The following is a 17,870-nucleotide window of genomic DNA, read 5'->3' on the forward strand; positions in this document are numbered from 1 at the left end:
ACAAGTACATTAGTAATCACTCCTAAACCCAGAATATACTTCCAATCCCACAGGCTTGGTCATGTAAGTTAAGGGAGATCCAGAATTTTATCTGGCAATATTATTTCATTCCATTAAAATTAGGCTGATAAAATCATCATTTTAGTTAAGAATACCTAATTACATTTAAGTTAATGTTAAAGCACTAAGCCAAAGCATTTTTAAAAAACATTTTTAGCCGTAGATGGACACAATATCTTTATTTTATTTTTTTTATGTAATTCTGAGAATCAAACCCAGCCTTGCATGTGCTAGGCAAGCGCTCTACCACTGAGCCACAACTCCAGCCTTAAAACATTAATTTTTACATATTAGATTTGCTTTTCTGCAAGTAGGAATAAATAATGCTAATGATACATTGGAATCTTAAAATTTAACTTTGGCAGAATTTTATTTTACTTTATATGTTAAAGTCTGGAATTCTTCCCTAACACTAGTAATTTTGCATTGGATTAAGCAGGAATATTCTCAAAATTTGTAGGTATTTTTACTTTACCATGTGTATATGGCTTGGAATCTAAGTTTTAGGTAAGCCATGATGCATGATGTGCTACATTCAAACTGGCTAACTACGCTTGGCTATGTGACTATCAAAAGAGATGGTAAAGTATTGCTTCAGATGACCGAGTAAACGTGGAGGAGTCACTCTTCTTTAAGCTATCTTTCTTTTTCTGTCTATATCAGACTTCTCAGCTGGCTGCAGGATCTCCCTGAAAGGGTATCCCTCAATTTCATACTTCTATTTGATGCATGTATTTAATGAGATTTAAGTGTGTGAAAAAATGATATAAAGTAAGGGAAAATAATGGTGCAATGGTTACAACTCATGTTAAGTAATAAGAAGAGAGGGTTCAGAGCATTTGACTAGAAAATAAAAGAAACTGCATCCTGGTGAACTGGGTTAATTTCAAACATATCACTGTTTTGTTTTCCTCCTGTGTGCTTTGACTAAATGAAACAGTGATGAATTGTTCTGGGAACCTGTCATAAGGCTTATTAATATTTCAACATTATCACTGAATATTTGTGTCAACACACATCAAAAATGCATGAGAAATGACTACCTTCCCTCACCAGTTACACCGATTAAGAGTATATATGTAAGAAATATAAATGGTGTAAATAAGTTTGCAAAATGATTAAAGGTAGAACATCTGGCAAGAAAAAGCAGTATGAAGCAAGCAAATTAATATAGGCAATCAGTTTGGAATATGTTGTATGACCACATGAAATACCATCACATTTTAGAGTTCTTAAAAATTACTAACTTTAAGAATCACATGAGCACTGGGAATTGTGTCACTAAGTGGTTCTGGCACTAAATGGTTCCAATTTTCTGCAGTACTGGATTTTTTTTTTTTTAAGGAAAAACACTTATTTGAAATATGCATGACAAAGGATTAATGGCCAACATAAAATGTAACTTTAAATAAATAAGGAAAAAAATACAATGGGGAAATGGGAAAGAGACATGAACAGACAATCCTCAAAAAAAGAAATACAAATTCTGAATAAAAATATTAAAAACTTCAAAAATTACTAACTTTAAGTTTTAAATATAATATAAAATTAGAAAAAATATTCTGTATTTAATAAAGCTCATTAATTATATCCATGATGTAACTTTGGAGCCCCCTACTTAAAAATCAAAACCTTTGTTTTTGAAAAGTTGATTTCAATTTTTAAATTGATTATCAAGAAGTAAAAAACTGAAAACAGAACAAGGCATGGCAGTTAAAAAAAAAAAAAAAAAAGAACCAACATTCAGTTAACCCAGTGATTTCCAAATGGCTAGGGAGACTAAAACACAGTCTATAGAATGGGCGTGTCAAATAGATTCTTAAGCATTATGCATAGAGTATAAAATGCTAATCATAAACACAAGACATACAAGTTGCTCTTAAAACAGCAACATCTGTTCAGCAGTCTTCATATGATACCTTTTAATGATCATTAAAGTTCATGCAAAAGAATTCTAAGGATAAGCTCTCACTTTGAACTAAAGTTGTATCAATTTTAGTAATAAAAGTACCTAAAGGTTAATAGGAAATAACAGTATGTGCAAAACTATCCAGTATAGTTGTCAGTTTTGACTCATCAGGGGGAATAAATATGCATTGTTAAGGGAATAAAATGATACACTTGATAAAACCACTGGGTAGGAATAAAGTGATAGAAACACTATTACTTTAATTAATAATTACATTCACAATAGTATGGACATTTTTCCTTGCACATATGTGGTAGGTGTTTTTTTTTGAAACAACTTAAGTACTTTAACAAATTGTCTACAAGTTGAACTAACCTGTAGATGCCTTCTAAAAGAAGTATACAAAGTAAATAAATGTTTTAAAAGAGTTGTTTTGCATGACCTGGGGGATGAGGAAGTTAAACAACTATGTGCAAATTCCCTTCAAATAAGAGAAATTTTATAGTAGCCTGTGTGAGTAAATAGATTCAATCCTGATTGCCTCTTCTAGGGACATGGAGCTCAGTTTCCTCTATAAAGTGAAATCATAATTCAGGTTCTGGAATTGGTCACCAAATTTGTTCACTTATTCACTCCAGAGTGCTCCTGCCTTGGGACCTCTGCATGTGTCACCTGGGATGCCCTTCCTTTAGGTACCTGTGTGGTTTGATCTCATACCTCTTTGGGTCTCATATATAAGTGATCATGTCTAAATAACTTACATGAAACAGGAACCTGGCCCATCTTCTCCTCCTTCTACCTGAATAACACTTCCCTTCTTAAGATACATACTGTGATTACATGCTTATTGTCTGTCTCCTCCTGCCCTCTCCTACAAAACAAGCACATAAGACCGGTGGTTGTCTACTCTACTTGATGCTTTTTCTAGTCTTTAAAAACTGACCAGGCACGATACTACCTTTGGAGAGAAAAAGAAGTCTAGGACATGTTATCTGCCCTCTGAAGAGTTCAACAAATTGGAAAGTCAAAAATATGATACATGTCACATACATAAGGTTTGTACCACAAGCTCCTGTGTCTCATTGTGGAGGCCAAAGACCCCTGTTGCACTGTTCATGTCCTAGAGGATGTAAATGGCACCCTTCAGGACAGACAGTGCTCAATCTGCACAATCATATCAGCATCCTTGAGTCTGGTATGTGTGATGATGAAAGTTGATCATGCCATTTCTGATTCGTAGCCATTGGTGGCACCTCACTGTCTTCAGAATGAATTTGTCCTTCCTGATCAAGTTCCTATCTACCTCTCTAAGCAGCTTTGTCTCTTCCTCCCTCACTTCTGCACAGTCGTCATGAACTTGCACATGGCTCCCACATGCCTGTGCCCTTATCGCCTCCCATCTGACTTAGGTGGTCTCCCTCTGCTCTCTAATGGCAACACCTCACGTTTTTTATCCCATTGGGCTTTACTTCATCTCATGTACTTTGACTATGAATGAGCTCCTCATGGTCTGCAACCATGAGTCATTCGTTCTGTATATCTACCATATAACTCGGGGTTGAATGAATGAATGACTTGTCAAATGAATACATGACTTAATTTGATAATCCATGAACAATTCAAGTATTAAGTGACAACTTTTAATCATTACATTTTTCTTACTAAAAGAAGGAACAACACTGTCCCACGAAAACAGATAAAAGGAACTATGTATGGCTTTAAAGGATTCTCTGCTTTCTCTTAAATACCCAAGACTGGGTTATTAAGTCATCACAAAATTTTTATAGGCTTAGAAGAACTCTGGGCTGATGATGGCCAAGCATCTACTTTAGATTTTATCCGAATTCATTCACAGCAAGTCCTGACCTTCTTAAAAAAAAAAAAAAGAGCAACCTAATAGCACTTTCTTGCCTGGCAAGAGGGTAGCTTCCCTGATTTACCATCAGCAGCTTCACACCAGCAAAGATGTTCATCACCATTAGAGAGCTACACTCCCACCAAAAGATCTCAGTCACAAAGTATTTCTTTGTAGGATCTAAACTGGGGATTTTTGAAAGTGTCCCACACCTTTTAGGCTTATTAAGTGAAAATTCAGCCTTTTTGCATGCCAAAAGTCTGGGAGGCATCTAGGAGAATCTGAAATAACCTAATTCATAGAATTTAAAGTACAAATGCATAACCTCTCTCTCTCTCGCTTGTCCTCAAAGCACAATTGACTCAGTCTTATCAGCAGAGAAGAGACATGACCCCAACATTCTCAAATCTTGAAAATAAGATGATAGGACCCTTTCAACCCTCAGACAACTTTTCCCTTCACAGCCAGGCAAAAAGCAGTTCTAAAGAGAACGTTGATCAGGGAGGTTTGGAAGTGTCAGTATTCATGCTATACTAAAACACTCTGGAAATCCTATTATTTTCTCAGCAATAGTCTTTAAAAATGAAATAACAGTAACAATAATGTTTACCTAAAGAGCACTCATTTTGCATTTCATTTCCTCACATTCCAATATTATGTTGTGATTTCAGATAAAAAGAAGCTAAATCTTTTTTTTTTTTTAATTTCTGAGATTGTATTTGTGACAGAATTCTTTCTTCCTAAACCAGGTTACATTTAAAGTAACAATGAATTTGAAGATTAGAATCTAAAATGGTATTGCACAAGTTATATGCTTGCTGGAGTTCAGAGCTAAAAAAATAAAAACAAAAGAAATACAAAAAAACACCACACTAATTTCAGCTAGTTATAACAAACATTTTTAAAGCTTTAACATTAAAAACAGGGGAATGTGGGCACCCCATCATGAAGGACCATAGGTTTGTAGTCAAAGGAGTTTGATATGAACAGTGCACATCATTTGCTATGGACACCTAAGGATAGAAAACTCCCTGGGCCTCTGTTTCTTTCTCTGCAGGATAAAAAACACTAGTATGAGGCAAATTAAATAAAAACTATATGAGTTCTCTTAAAATCTGCCAAAAATATGCTCTCAGCAATTTGTTTCCTTTCCCTCCTCATCTCTAATATTATCTACTGTAATTTAAAAGGTATTAACACAATCATCATGAGGAGATTAAGAAAAAAACAGAAGGGTGTTAACTGTTTCAGAAGTTTCAAATAAGAAAAATGGTGGCGTGGCAGGGGTCGGGGGGTGGGGGTGGGGAGAGGGGAAGAAAGAAAGAAAAAAGAAACCCAAGATTCCAGACTTCTTTGATCATTATTTTCCAAATTAAGAACCACGATGTTTGAATATAGAAAAAATAAAAAATCGTGATTTTTGAGCCAGGTAAAGGACAGGTCTGATGGAAGCAATGTTGAACTTGCTTCCCTATCTGTTCTGTCAAGGGGTATTTATGAGAAAAAAGTACTAAAGGGAAATTTGTTTTCAGAAATTGACAAGTTGTTTCTCTTCATAAAAGTCACATAATAAAGCCATATAATAAAACATAAGCAATATAATAAAAATATGGAAGGAAGACGCTGAAGGGTCTAAACTAGCTTAAATGTAATTGACCATAGTCGTTTAAAAAGAGGGTCACTTTAACAGGTGCTAAAATTAGGGATGCTCACCAAATCCCAAATCTAAAGATACTAATTTAGATTGTGTTTGATCCTCTCTCAAAATTATAATCAAGATCCAAGAGAGTAGGCCAGTAAGATACAGAATGAGTCAGTAACATGTAATCACCAATTTTGCAAGGGTTGACCTGGGAAAGAATATGCTTCCTCGGCCTCTTCCCCCTCCCTCCCCTCCCCCACCACCACACTTTTATTTAAATTATAATATCTAAACCTTTATTCTTCAACTTGATCCCAGTAAGGAAGAACTTCCTCTAGGGAGGGCCCTCTTTCAGATATTACTCATTTATTTATATTTTGTTGTAATACAACTGGATTATTCTACTTGCATTAAAAATGAAGATTATGAAGGTTTGGAATTAAGAGAAGGGGCTGAAAATGAGAGGTTCTGGGTAACAAAGCCAAACTTTACCTACTTAAAAAAATCATTATTTGATCTAGGATTAGACTTAATTATAATAATTTGCTCTAACCATGTGCCTTTATCCCTCTTTTTCTAAACACTTAATTCATAATTATGTTTGTCAAGTTGTTAAAGGTAATGACCCTATTTTATCATCAGGGGAAAAAAAATGAGACCAAACCAAAACAGATGTTGTATGAATTGCTAGTAGTTGACCTTGTTAGAATTACCAGACACAGGATTTCTGACTTGAATAGTCTCAATAATATTGAAATAAGGGAGGGGACAGCCCATCTGTGGGCCTCTTTGCAGCCACTTCTTCCAACATATCTGACTTCACTGGTGCTCAGCTGATAAGTGGAAATCAAGCTTATCAATGAAAATGGTGGAAACGATCAGTTCAGGCATACAGCTCAGTATCCTCACTCTATAGACCTACATAAATCTGGGTGCCTCTGGTTGCTGCTCTAACCCCCCAGTCATGTTCTTTTTATTTATAAACAGACACATCTGCATATCTAGGGAGAAAATGAACTTTGGTTAACAACTTCTACATTTCAAATCAAAGCAAACATTTTTAAACTCAAAATTTAATAAAAATTCATTTTAAAAAACAGTAAAATGCATAGTTCTAGACATTTAGCAAAAAAAATACAAGCATATTAAGGTTTATGCTATACATACTAATTTCAATAACATAGGGCACTGGATTAAAAATGCAAACTATAATGGTTGTGTATGAGGCAGGACTGAACTGAATGGGAAAGAGAAAAAAGCTTCAGTCTGTGATATTTACCCTGGGGTTTACTGTCTGATCAGTGCCCTGCAACAGGAGGGCTGGCTTGGAACAAGACAGTATGACCCCAAGTGTCAATCTTCCTAAGTGTCCTCGTCCTTTCTCATCTTCCCCTTCTCGTTCCTGATAGTACTGGTGGCCAAACAGAGAAGAAGCAGGTACACCTTTGAATTTTTCTTAGACCATGACACCTTTAGTTTTGACTTGGAAAAACAAACATAAAATAGTTGCCCAAGGGTTTTGAATCTTGCTACCTATAGCCATCCTTCTCAACCTAACACTCTTAGGAAAGTGTTCTAAGTGCTGGAAGCAGATCAACAGATATCTTCCCAAGTCCTCTAACTATGTATATGCTAGGCTGATATTTTATTATTTAGTATGTGAGTTTGTTAATGATATTGTATTGGAAAGCCAAGACTGTTTTTTTTTTTTGTTTGTTTGTTTTGGGTTATGACAGTTTTTGAGTTGACAGAAGACATAAAGAATAAAAGCAAACAAAAAAGAGGAAAGAGAAATCAACAATGGAACAGTCATACACATTAAGGAACTGAGAAGACAGTTAAGAGCTGAAAGACAAGGACACAATTGTACGCATTGAAACTTAACTTTGAGCAAACCTCCTGCAGAATTTTTACAAATTTTATAGCAAAGATTATCAATTTCTCTCTAAAAACAGTTTTTAAAAATATCTTCTTGTAAGTTCTGAAGTACATCTATAATTAACAGGTCTCTGCAGAATAGTCTCTTTGCTTCATCTACTGTACCAGCACTTCTCAGTGTTTACACACACGTACTCAGACCTCAATGAGGTTTATTAACTATTGATGGTTCCTGGCATCCTAGGGCTTCCCAGGTCACATCTCAGTGTATTCTTTACTGATCCTCTAATGAAAATCACTGACATGAATAATAAATTCAGCATCGCTTAATATACATATGCAACTTTCATAACAGTAGTAAAGACAGGCCAGTTATACTGCCATATGAAATACTGTGGCCTGAAAATGGATATGCCAAGCAAATCAGAGAGCTATCACTTATGCATGAAAAATAAAAATAAAATTAAAAATACAAAATAAATAAAGAAATGAATAAACCAAAACAAACAAATAAATAAATACGAAGATAAATAAATAAGTAAATAACGGTGAACTCAGACATGGTGGTTGACAGAGGCTGGGGTGGTGAGGAAATAGGGAAAATGAAAATGCATTGATCAAAAAGTTTAAACTTTCACTTGTAAAACAAGAGGAAGTTATGAGGATCTGATATGTAGCCAGGTGATTATCATTAATAATTCTCTATAATTTAAATTTGTTAAGGGGATCTTAAGCATTCTCAGCAAAAGACAAGGTAACCATGTGAGGCAATGGATTGTGAATTAACTTGATGGTGAAAAACATTTCACAATGTATATGTGTATCAAATCAGTGTATTGTAAACTCTCAATGTATACAATTTTATTTGTAAATTATAATTTAAAGCTGAAAATGATATTCTATAGGAAAAAAAAAAGAGAGAAATGCACTGGCATGGGCTCAAGTCTACTCCCAAAGTTGAAACTGATAGAAAAGCAGCTATTTTCAATAACAAAGGCCCATGCTCTAACCCCATGGTCTGGGTGAGAGAGAAAGTAGCCCTTTAAAAAAGACCCATGAGCCCTATTTTTCAAAGGGCTAACATGTTATCTTTCGAATTTAAATCTTGTGGAAAGCTCCTGTAATTTCCTACTACAACAAGATCATGACATGTGCCACATTTTATTTCCCTTGACTTTGTACGTGCATAATAATGAAGGAGATAGTGACATTCAAAAAGAATCCCCCCTCCACCACTAGAGGTACGCAGGATGCAGGAGGTATTAGGAAAGATGCACAAAGATTTCATATCTACTCAGAACACAAACTTCCAACTCTTTTGAGACACTCCATTTTTTTTGGCCCTAATCTCCTCCCAAAGAGCACAGGCTGAGTGGAAAGATGCGGACCAGTGTGCCAGTTCACAGCTAGAATGACAGCTATGGGGAACTGGAGATGCTACAGCGCCCCAGCCTCCATTGATCCCCTTGGCAATTCTTATTTCATCCTGAGAACGTGATACTTACTCTTGGACTGCTCTGGCTATGGAAAGGGCCGTAGATCCAGTTTCATTAACGCTATCTAAGGTCACATTTGGCAGGTCATCGTCATCACTGTCACTTTTACTTTGTCTGGGAGATAGGCCTCGGGGGTCCATTTGTGCTGGGAAAAAAAGGCATATATAATGAATTAAAATTAGTGTGCAGAAGTTAACCTTGCCCTGGACCAACATCAAGCATGGAATATCTTTTCTGTGCATTATCACACAAATGGAATTTTCTAGACAATACAGGAATTAGCAAAAGCCATGTATTTCATGTACTGAGCACTCAACTGACTTTTTTTCCCTTGTTCATTTGATTTGCAAACCTACATCAGCTACCAAGAGTGTCTGTCAGTGAGCGATGACAGAATAGAAACTATAAAATCTGCAACATTACAACTCCCGGGTGGTCAAAAGCTGATTATGTAGCTCATGAGCTACTGTCCCGACCTCTGGTTTCTCCTCCTCCTTGCATCTGCTGCCAGACTTCTGGCCACCTCACTGCTCATTAGCACTTTTTCCCTGAAAGGGAGAGAGCATGAGGTACAGGAGGTATTATTTGCTTCATGCTCCTCATAGTAAGTTTAAAAGAGAACAAAGTTGGCACGGATGAAAGTGTTAGGTACTTTTCCTGTTTAGAGTGAGCCACTGTCTCACAGTTCTTTACTGCAGTTCGTGGAGATCTGTGTGCATAAAAATGGCAGAGGTGGGCAGCATTCGGAATATCTGTTTATATGTGCTAGAAAGTGCTCTTCATCTCCATCCTGATCTACTTTTCAAAACAGGCATTTCCAGGTATGATTTTCCTCTAACCATAAACTTGCCAAAGCAAGAAACTGATGTTCTGACCCTGTTGACCAGCATCATCATCAGATCCTTTCAATGAGAGGTTTCTGTTAAAATGTAGTGTTCGCCCATGCTGTTTTAAATTAGATTTCATTTCTGTTTTCTTTCTGGTAGGACAATTTTAGCAATGACTGCCTAGAATTCCCATCAGCCTTCACCTCAAGAACCAAGTAAGCACACTTTCTCAACTGAAGGTACTGCACTAGTTTATAACTGTGTTGTTAAAATATAAAACTTCAATCCACCCTGATCCAGTCTAGATTGTTCTCCTCAAAGACATCAATGTAAGACTTCCAAAAACACCACTACTGAAAAAGGAAAGCAAATGTGCTTTAAATCATGGTTACAATGTTTGGGTACATGGATTTAAAATCATGGTTAGGCCAGGCATGGTAGCACACGCCTGTAATCCTAGCAGCTCAGAAGGCTGAGACAGGAGAATCGGGAGTTCAAAACCAGCCTCAGCAATGGCCAGGTGAGATGTTAAGCAACTCAATGAGACCCTGTCTCTAAATAAAATACAAAATAGGGCTGGGAATGTGGCTCAGTGGTCAAGTGCCTGAGTTCAATCCCAGTACCAAAAAAAAAAAAAAAGTAAAATCACAGTTAGAATGACATTTGATAAAAAAGCATCTTTCTTTTTTCTCATTTTGCTGTTACTATATATCATACATTATATAGAACCATATGGAAATGTTACTATTTCACTAATTTTTACTTATAAACAGGCAATTTCTTACGATTATACACAATATTTACATTCTGGCTGGAAAAGCTATACCTAGTGAGTTCCCACAGATCCCTAATTAAAGTTGATTGGAAGGAACTGGCTTCTGTTGAAACCAGTGTGTTTTAGTGTATATGACAAACATTCTGCCTGTATGTACATATATATAAATCAATATGTGTTTTGCACAGTACAAGGGATCAACACACACTGGATGAATTAAAGAGAAAATAATCTAAACAATCTAAGGTTGTAGACTTCAACTGAAGACAAATTTGCCTACCCCCTAACCCCCCAAACACTGTCAGTATCTGGAGACATTTTGGTTTGTTTTAACTGGGGGTGGGGAAGGGGAGGATGCTAAAGGCATCTAGTGGGCAAGGGGTCAAGGATACTGCTAAATATCCTAGAATACACATGAGCATTGGTCTCCCATGGCGAAGAATTTACCAGTATAAAATCTCAATAGTACCCAGGTTGAAAAACTGACCTAGAGACCTAAGAGTCTATATGTAGAAAGGTGTTACACCTTACTAAGTTCAATCACTCATCTCCTAAATTCAGTCACTAATGAAGAAATTCAATCAGAGGCTGGATCATCCATATTTTTTGGCCTTTTTCTAAAATAAGAATAATTCACTGTCATATGACTGCCCTCATAACTTCCTCAAATATAGCCTTCACTCCAACTGCCAGGAATTATGGAGGAAATCCATTGAGAGGTTTTGAATGTTTGCTTTGTAGCACTCACTATAAGACAAAAAGACTTCATTTGCCATCTGATCCCTAGAGAAGATGCTTCAGAAGAGAGAAAAAGCAAAATGTTCTATCACCACCTGATAACATAGAGCTTAACTTCTCCGTCACTCTAATAGCACTGAAGGTACCATATCGTTAAGATTCATTCTGGCCAGAGGCAACAGAAACTGGCTCCAGCTAACTTTTATTAAAAGAATACACTATCATGCATCACTTAACGACATGGCTAGATTCTGAGAAATGCACCGTTAGGCGAGTTCATTCTTGTACCAACATTAAAGAGTGTGCTTACAAAAACTAAGACGGCTAAGAGGCCACTAGGCAAAATAATCTGTGGGACCACCACTGTATGCATGGTCTGTGACTGACTGAAGTATCATTAAGCAAAGCATGACCATACTGGGAAGACACTGAGCAGCTCAAAATGGAAAGTAAGGATGACTATCCAGCTCAGGATTCAGGGAAGATACAAGCATTTCAGCCAGAAATTCATAGATAGTTTCTTTCTGGGCAATCCTGTTCTAGAATGATTCATTTAACAGCCGTTCCTAACTATCCAAAGCCAGCCAAGAAAATGAATACCATATTGTATGGTATTACATATGCCTGTAAATGTCAACAATGTAACATTTAAAGCTGTCCCAACATCACACACAAAGATGCCTTTGCCAAGGTGTCTAATTAGCAAATAGCCAAAGGAAAAAGAATATTCTAGAAGTGTCATTTTGTTCAAAACAGCTGGAGTTCTCATACATAAGTAATACAAACCAAGGAAGATACAGGCAGTGAACCAAAAAGCAATCTGGCTCTGAAAGTTCAAGTCTAACTGTATGAAACACTTCAAATAACTTGAGTGAGAGTTGTGATCATCTAAATTATGTTATGTTTATATCTTATTGAAAGTATAAAATATGTTAAACAAGATATCCTTTTTGATGTACTTTTTAGGGTATCATAATTGGGGATTTCTTTCCAATATTTTCAACAAATATTATGAAATACATCTGCTACCACCATGCTGGGAAACTGTTTTTACCCATACCTTCAGCCAAGCTGAGGAAGTAATTAGAAAGGCTTTTTAAAATCTGCATTGCTGATTAGGTCAGATGATTAGCTTATCTACATACTTCCATAATTCCACTCTATTTTTATTAAATGTGGAATAGGGATATCTACCCTAGTTCACCTCCATTAGTCTTTGCACAACTGAGCCCATTTATGAAGGCCTAATTCTCTGGGGTGCTTATTTGGGGGGCAATATAAAAGGTATCTGGACAACCAGAACAACAACAAAAAATTTACTTCCCTAAGTAGAACAGGAGATGATCTACCAACATTCAGCATTTACCTTGGAGATTTTATTTCTCTTAAATGAAAAAGAGATCCGTTTTGGGAAACCCAGCCCCTGCAGTTCAAGGTTTCTGGTAGCCTGAATGAATTTCATTCCATGTGACAAAATCCCAGGAAGAAATACACAGAATCCCAATACCTGAATTTGAACATGCAACTTTCAAATACCCAGCTATGGTAGACTGTTACTATAAAGATTTATCTAATGTATCACATCTCCCTGTGTCTGGGTCCTGGCGTGGCCACTTTTCATGAGACCTGGGCTTACTATATGACTTGATGTGGCCAATGGGACATAGTGAGTGGGGCACAAGAAGAGGCTGCAAAACCACTTGCACACTCGGCTTCCCCTCTCTCTTGCTGTTTTTAGAAGCTAGTCAGCAAGTGAATAGGCCTGGGCAAGCCTATAGGAGACTGCTTTGGAGGCAGAGTAGCCAATCTCAGCCAGCAGTCACAAAAGGAAGCCATGTCAGACCAGCCATGTTCCAGCTACCAGGTGACTGTAGCCACGTGAAGGGCCCCTGTGAGGTCAGCATGAAAACTGCCCAACTAAACCCACCCCACATTTTTGACACACAGAATCATGTACAAATAAGGTAATTGTTATTTTAATCCACTAAGTTTTGGGGTGATTTCTTGGGTAGCAGTATGAAATCACGATGTCATGTTAACTCTCCCAGGTCCTTCCTGAGATTTTCTAGTAATGATGTACACAAACTAGTTACTGTCAGCCTACCAACGCTCTTCTCCTGCCAAGTGGCAATCTGCCCTTAGTGACAAAAACTTAAGTGGTACATTAATATAAGAAGGAAAAGAAAAGCTATATAGTACATTGTACATCATCTACTTTTCAATTCACAATATTTAAAATGTATTTGTAGACATTAGGGACATATCTTTGATCCATCATTATTGCCCAAGCAGGGTTTTTTGATTCCAAGGGGCCATCCACTCGATATTACTGCTCAGGTAAAAAAAGCTCTGCTGTCCCTTCTCTCAAGCTCATCCTTGACAGGAAGCTCATATGGGTAGATCCTCTCAGGTCACTCAAAGTTCTATGTCATGTTTCACTCTTTTTTTTTTTTTTTTTTTTGGTATTGCAGATTGAACCCAGGAGCACTTAACCACTGAGCCACATCCCAAGCCCTTTTTGTACTTTATTTAGAGACAGGGCCATACTGAGTTGCTGGGGCTGGCTTTGAACTCACGATCCTTCTGCCTCAGCCTTTTGAGCCACTGGGATTACAGGTGTGCGCTATCAACCTCAGCGTGTCTGGCTCTCTTGAACACACGACACATTTGAACACACACACACAGCACCCACGTCCACTGAGGCACCCATCCCACTCACCCCCACCTCGATGCTGTCAAAAGATTAAACACTTCTAATTTCTTTAGGGATAACCTACTCATTCAGCTATTCATAAGGAAAAGGAAGGTTTTCCGTAAGTCACTGTATTAAATGTGTGCAAAGACATTAAAACATACAACAACATTTAAGAACATACCTTGAAACTTACAAACTAACATTTCCTAGCAGGAATGAGGGGTTAGGGATGTAGCTCAGTTGTAGAGTGCTTGCCAAGCATGTGTAAGGCCCTGGGATGGAACCAAGCCACTGTTAAAAAAAGAAAAAAAAAAAAAACCCGCGACAGAAGTCCCAGGAGGAGGGACAACTGAATCCCTTCCTCTCCATGCATCAGGGCTGGAGGGGAGGGGGCAGCTGGGGTGCGGGGGTGGGCAGCAGCCTCAGTGTCACTGGGCTCTCTTTTCTTCCTCTTTCAGCTACTGACAGGCCGCCCGCCACTTGCAGATGCCCTAGTTGTTTGTCCTGCCAAGGCTGAAACATGCCCCAGTTAGAGAAAACTTGGCTTCTAGGACAGCTGCTGCTTCACGCTAGGAAGGAAGGCAGTGGAGGCGGGAGGTGGGGAGGGATGTGAAGGGGGAGATGAAAGGGGGAAATTCATGGCATCTTTGGGTAGAAGAGTCCGCCAGCACATTTTATGCAAGAATTGTTCTACAAAGGAGAGTCACAGAGCTTCTCTAGGATGAGAACATGGCTCTGGCATCAGAGAACCTGGGGTAACTTCTGGTCCTGTCACTTGCAAGGATCTGACATTCAGCAACTGACTTTGCACCACTAATCCTCAGACTCTTCCTCTGCCATTGCTGTTGTGGGCAGGAAATTAGATGATGCACACAAAGCACTGAGTCCCCTGCCTGGCACTTAGAAGTCAACCAGCATCCTGTTTTACCGTAACAGTATAGGACTGCTGCTTTAACTATACCCTTATAAGACACTGTTTCCAAATTCTACCCTATCTCCTGGATCATTTAAATGTTTTAGGCAGTTTTACAAGTACCTAAACTGAAAATACTTCTAGAGGCAGACACTAATCATATATAAAATATTACCCTTATTTTGGGTGGGGGGTATCAGGGATTGAACTCAGGGGCACTTACCCACTGAGCCACATCCCCAGCCCTATTTTGTTTTTTATTTAGAGACAGGGTCTCACTGAGTTGCTTAGCACCTTGCTTTTGCTGAGGCTGGCTCTGAACTCGCGATCCTCCTGTCGCAGCCTCCCCAGCTGCTGGGATTACAAGCGTGCATCACCAATCCCAGCTAAGCACTACTTCTTGATCAGAACATTCATCTCTGTATTCAGTCAACAGGTAATTACTAGACACTGTTGAGCTATTAAGCATTCTCTTGGGTGCTGGCTAAACAGCAGCGAGCAGGACAACCTTTCTATTTTCACTTTGAGAGGAGACAGTAAATAAATGAAGATAAACACATATGGTATCAGAAAATGATAAGTGCCCTAGAGAATGAGGAAGCAGGGAAGGTGACTAGGGTTGCTGAGAGGCAGGCAGATGGTGTCAGTGATGGTGGCCAGGAAGAGAGTTTTGGGAAAGATGACATGTGAGCAGGGACCTGAAGGAGCTAAGTGGGAGAGGCCTGCAGATGTGAGCTGATGTACTTTTGTTTGTGTTTGAGGGGCAAGGGGCATTTCAGGCAGAAAACGACAGGTGCAAAGGTATGTGTGTGTTGTGCCTGCTGGGAGACCTACCAGGAGGCTGAGCTGGGACCAACAAAAGTAGAAAGTAGAGGATCCGGACAGAGAGCAGAGGACACACAGAGAATGGATTTTGACCTTTGCCATAGATGTAATGCGAAGTCACCGGAAGTACTGAGCAGAATAAAGACAGGATCTGAATGACGTCATAAGATAAGGATCCCTCTAGCTATTGGCCTGAGATCCAGCTGGAGGTACACATGTGGGGATCCTCTGTGACATTAATATTAATATTCTTTATAAATGGCACTAGCTTCTCCTCTTTCATCAGTTCAAGCTGACTACACATAGTCATCAATTAAGACCCAGGACTTTTTGACAAGAAGGGCCACGCAGCATGCCTGTCATGATGTATTTGCACAATTGATATTCAGAATTGCACAACTGATATTCAGACTTCGTGTGGTTTCAGAATATCAGTTGTTTAAATACATGGCTTATTTTTCTAGCATACCAAAACATGATGAGAGAAACATCCACAAGAGAGCCCGACTCAAAGTACTGTGAACTCCATGAGTCGAGCCAGCTCACTCAGTGCCCAGTGTGCTTATTGGTGTTGACGAAGCCTTGCATCTTGCTTCCATTATGTATGCTACTGCTAATGAGGCTGTATGCCTCCACAGCAGCCGCTGTGATGGTTCATACAACTCTAAATGAAGATTTAAAAATTCAATTTTGTAAATCCTGGGATATTGGTACTGTGTAGATATAATATGCAATTTATTCATTTTCCCCCAATTCCTATCTGTATACTTGACAGTGTAATGGCTTCTGCTCCTATTATATTACAAAAATAACCTCATAATGTTCTTATCATTCCCTAGCGCAAGGTCCACTTCTGTCACAATACTGCTGGACCTCTCCACAGCTGTCTCCATTGTTGGTTATCCCTCTCCATTTTCATTCCCAGCCTCTTCTTAAAACTCTCCCCCTTCCTTGGGCAAACCAAGGCCTGTGGAACTTGTATTTGTTTGAATAAAGTTTTATTCAGCCATGCACATTTATTTCCTGTCTGGCTGATTTAGAGCTACAACAGCAGGATTGAGCAGCTGTCACAGAAACCACATGGATCACATGAACAACTACCTGGTCCTGGAGAGGAAGTGTTTGCTGACTGTGGTACACCATTGCATTCTCTGGGGTCTTTTCTCCTTGTGATCACCTGTCTTCTATTTTCTTCTGGCCTCTTCTTTCCATATAATATTAAATGTTACTTTGCCCCCGAGGTTTCATTCTATTGATGAGCTCTTCTGTCTATTGATGAACTCTCAGTGACTCAGCACAATTCCCAGGATTCTCCCCCCCACCCCCACTCCCGGCCACCATCTCAACCACTATCTCAGTGGGACCAACTGCCAGATCCATGGGTCCAGCTCTATCTAACCTACACCCTTAACCCAGGCTCACCTTCAACCATCCTCCTTACTAATTCTCCACCTGCCTATTCAAAATTATCTCACACTCAAGTCCTGTTCTTCCTTCTGGTTTCTGATTTCAACTGATAGATCTGTCACTCTCCTGCTCTCCCAGCTTCCAGACTGTCATTCATTTAATTTGTCCCCCTCATTAACTCAATCGTGAAATGCTGTGGATTTCACCCCATAGACTTTTCTGGATTCTTTTCTTAACTGAACTCCCTCAAGGTCCTGATAGCCACATAGCATTTCTCTAGGTAACTGGGTGATTCCAAGACTTTCCTTAAATCATTTCTCACTTTAAAATCTTGAATTTTCCCCCCATTATCTAACAAATAGGGTTTGCAGCCCTTCACAACCATCTTCCAGCTCATCTTACACTATACTCAATGCTTCTGACACAAGGCCTACCCGCAAATCCCTTGAATCCAGTACCATCAGGCTATTTCCTTCTACACACAATTTGGCAAACAAACAAAACAAACCCTACCTGTCCTATAGAATGACATCTTTTTCATGAACTTTTCTTTTGCTTTCTAACTAAATGCAATCTCTCCTTGAACCAAAACCAACACCCACTTTGCATTCATATGTTTTTATGGCATTTGGCATTTACCATTCTGAACTGTGGTGAAGTACACACTTGTTTTGCATCCCTCTTATTTTGTCTGCTCCTTCAGAGGAGAGGTGGTGTCAATCATACTCCCTTGTACACTGTAAAATGCAATATCTACTGATGAAGATGGTGGTAATAATGCAGAGCTTTACTTAAATGATTATGGTAGTCCCCAGCTGGAAGGAGATTGTATAATATCATGATAAAAGTG

The 17,870-nt window shown here is 38.6% G+C and overlaps 1 protein-coding gene across 8 annotated transcripts in view; it reads right to left on the minus strand.

Moving 5' to 3' along the window:
- Nucleotides 1–17,870, minus strand: part of KLF12 (KLF transcription factor 12) — a 467,218-nt gene that overhangs the window by 125,558 nt on the left and 323,790 nt on the right. For all 8 annotated transcript variants that reach the window (XM_081301545.1, XM_081301544.1, XM_081301550.1 and 5 more), the window contains one exon: nucleotides 8,850–8,985. In XM_081301545.1, the coding sequence (XP_081157671.1) occupies nucleotides 8,850–8,985 (136 nt within the window). The remainder of the gene's footprint in view (nucleotides 1–8,849; nucleotides 8,986–17,870) is intronic.

Source organism: Spermophilus citellus (genome assembly GCF_964194105.1).
Source record: "Spermophilus citellus genome assembly, chromosome: 1".
Taxonomy (NCBI): domain Eukaryota; kingdom Metazoa; phylum Chordata; class Mammalia; order Rodentia; family Sciuridae; genus Spermophilus; species Spermophilus citellus.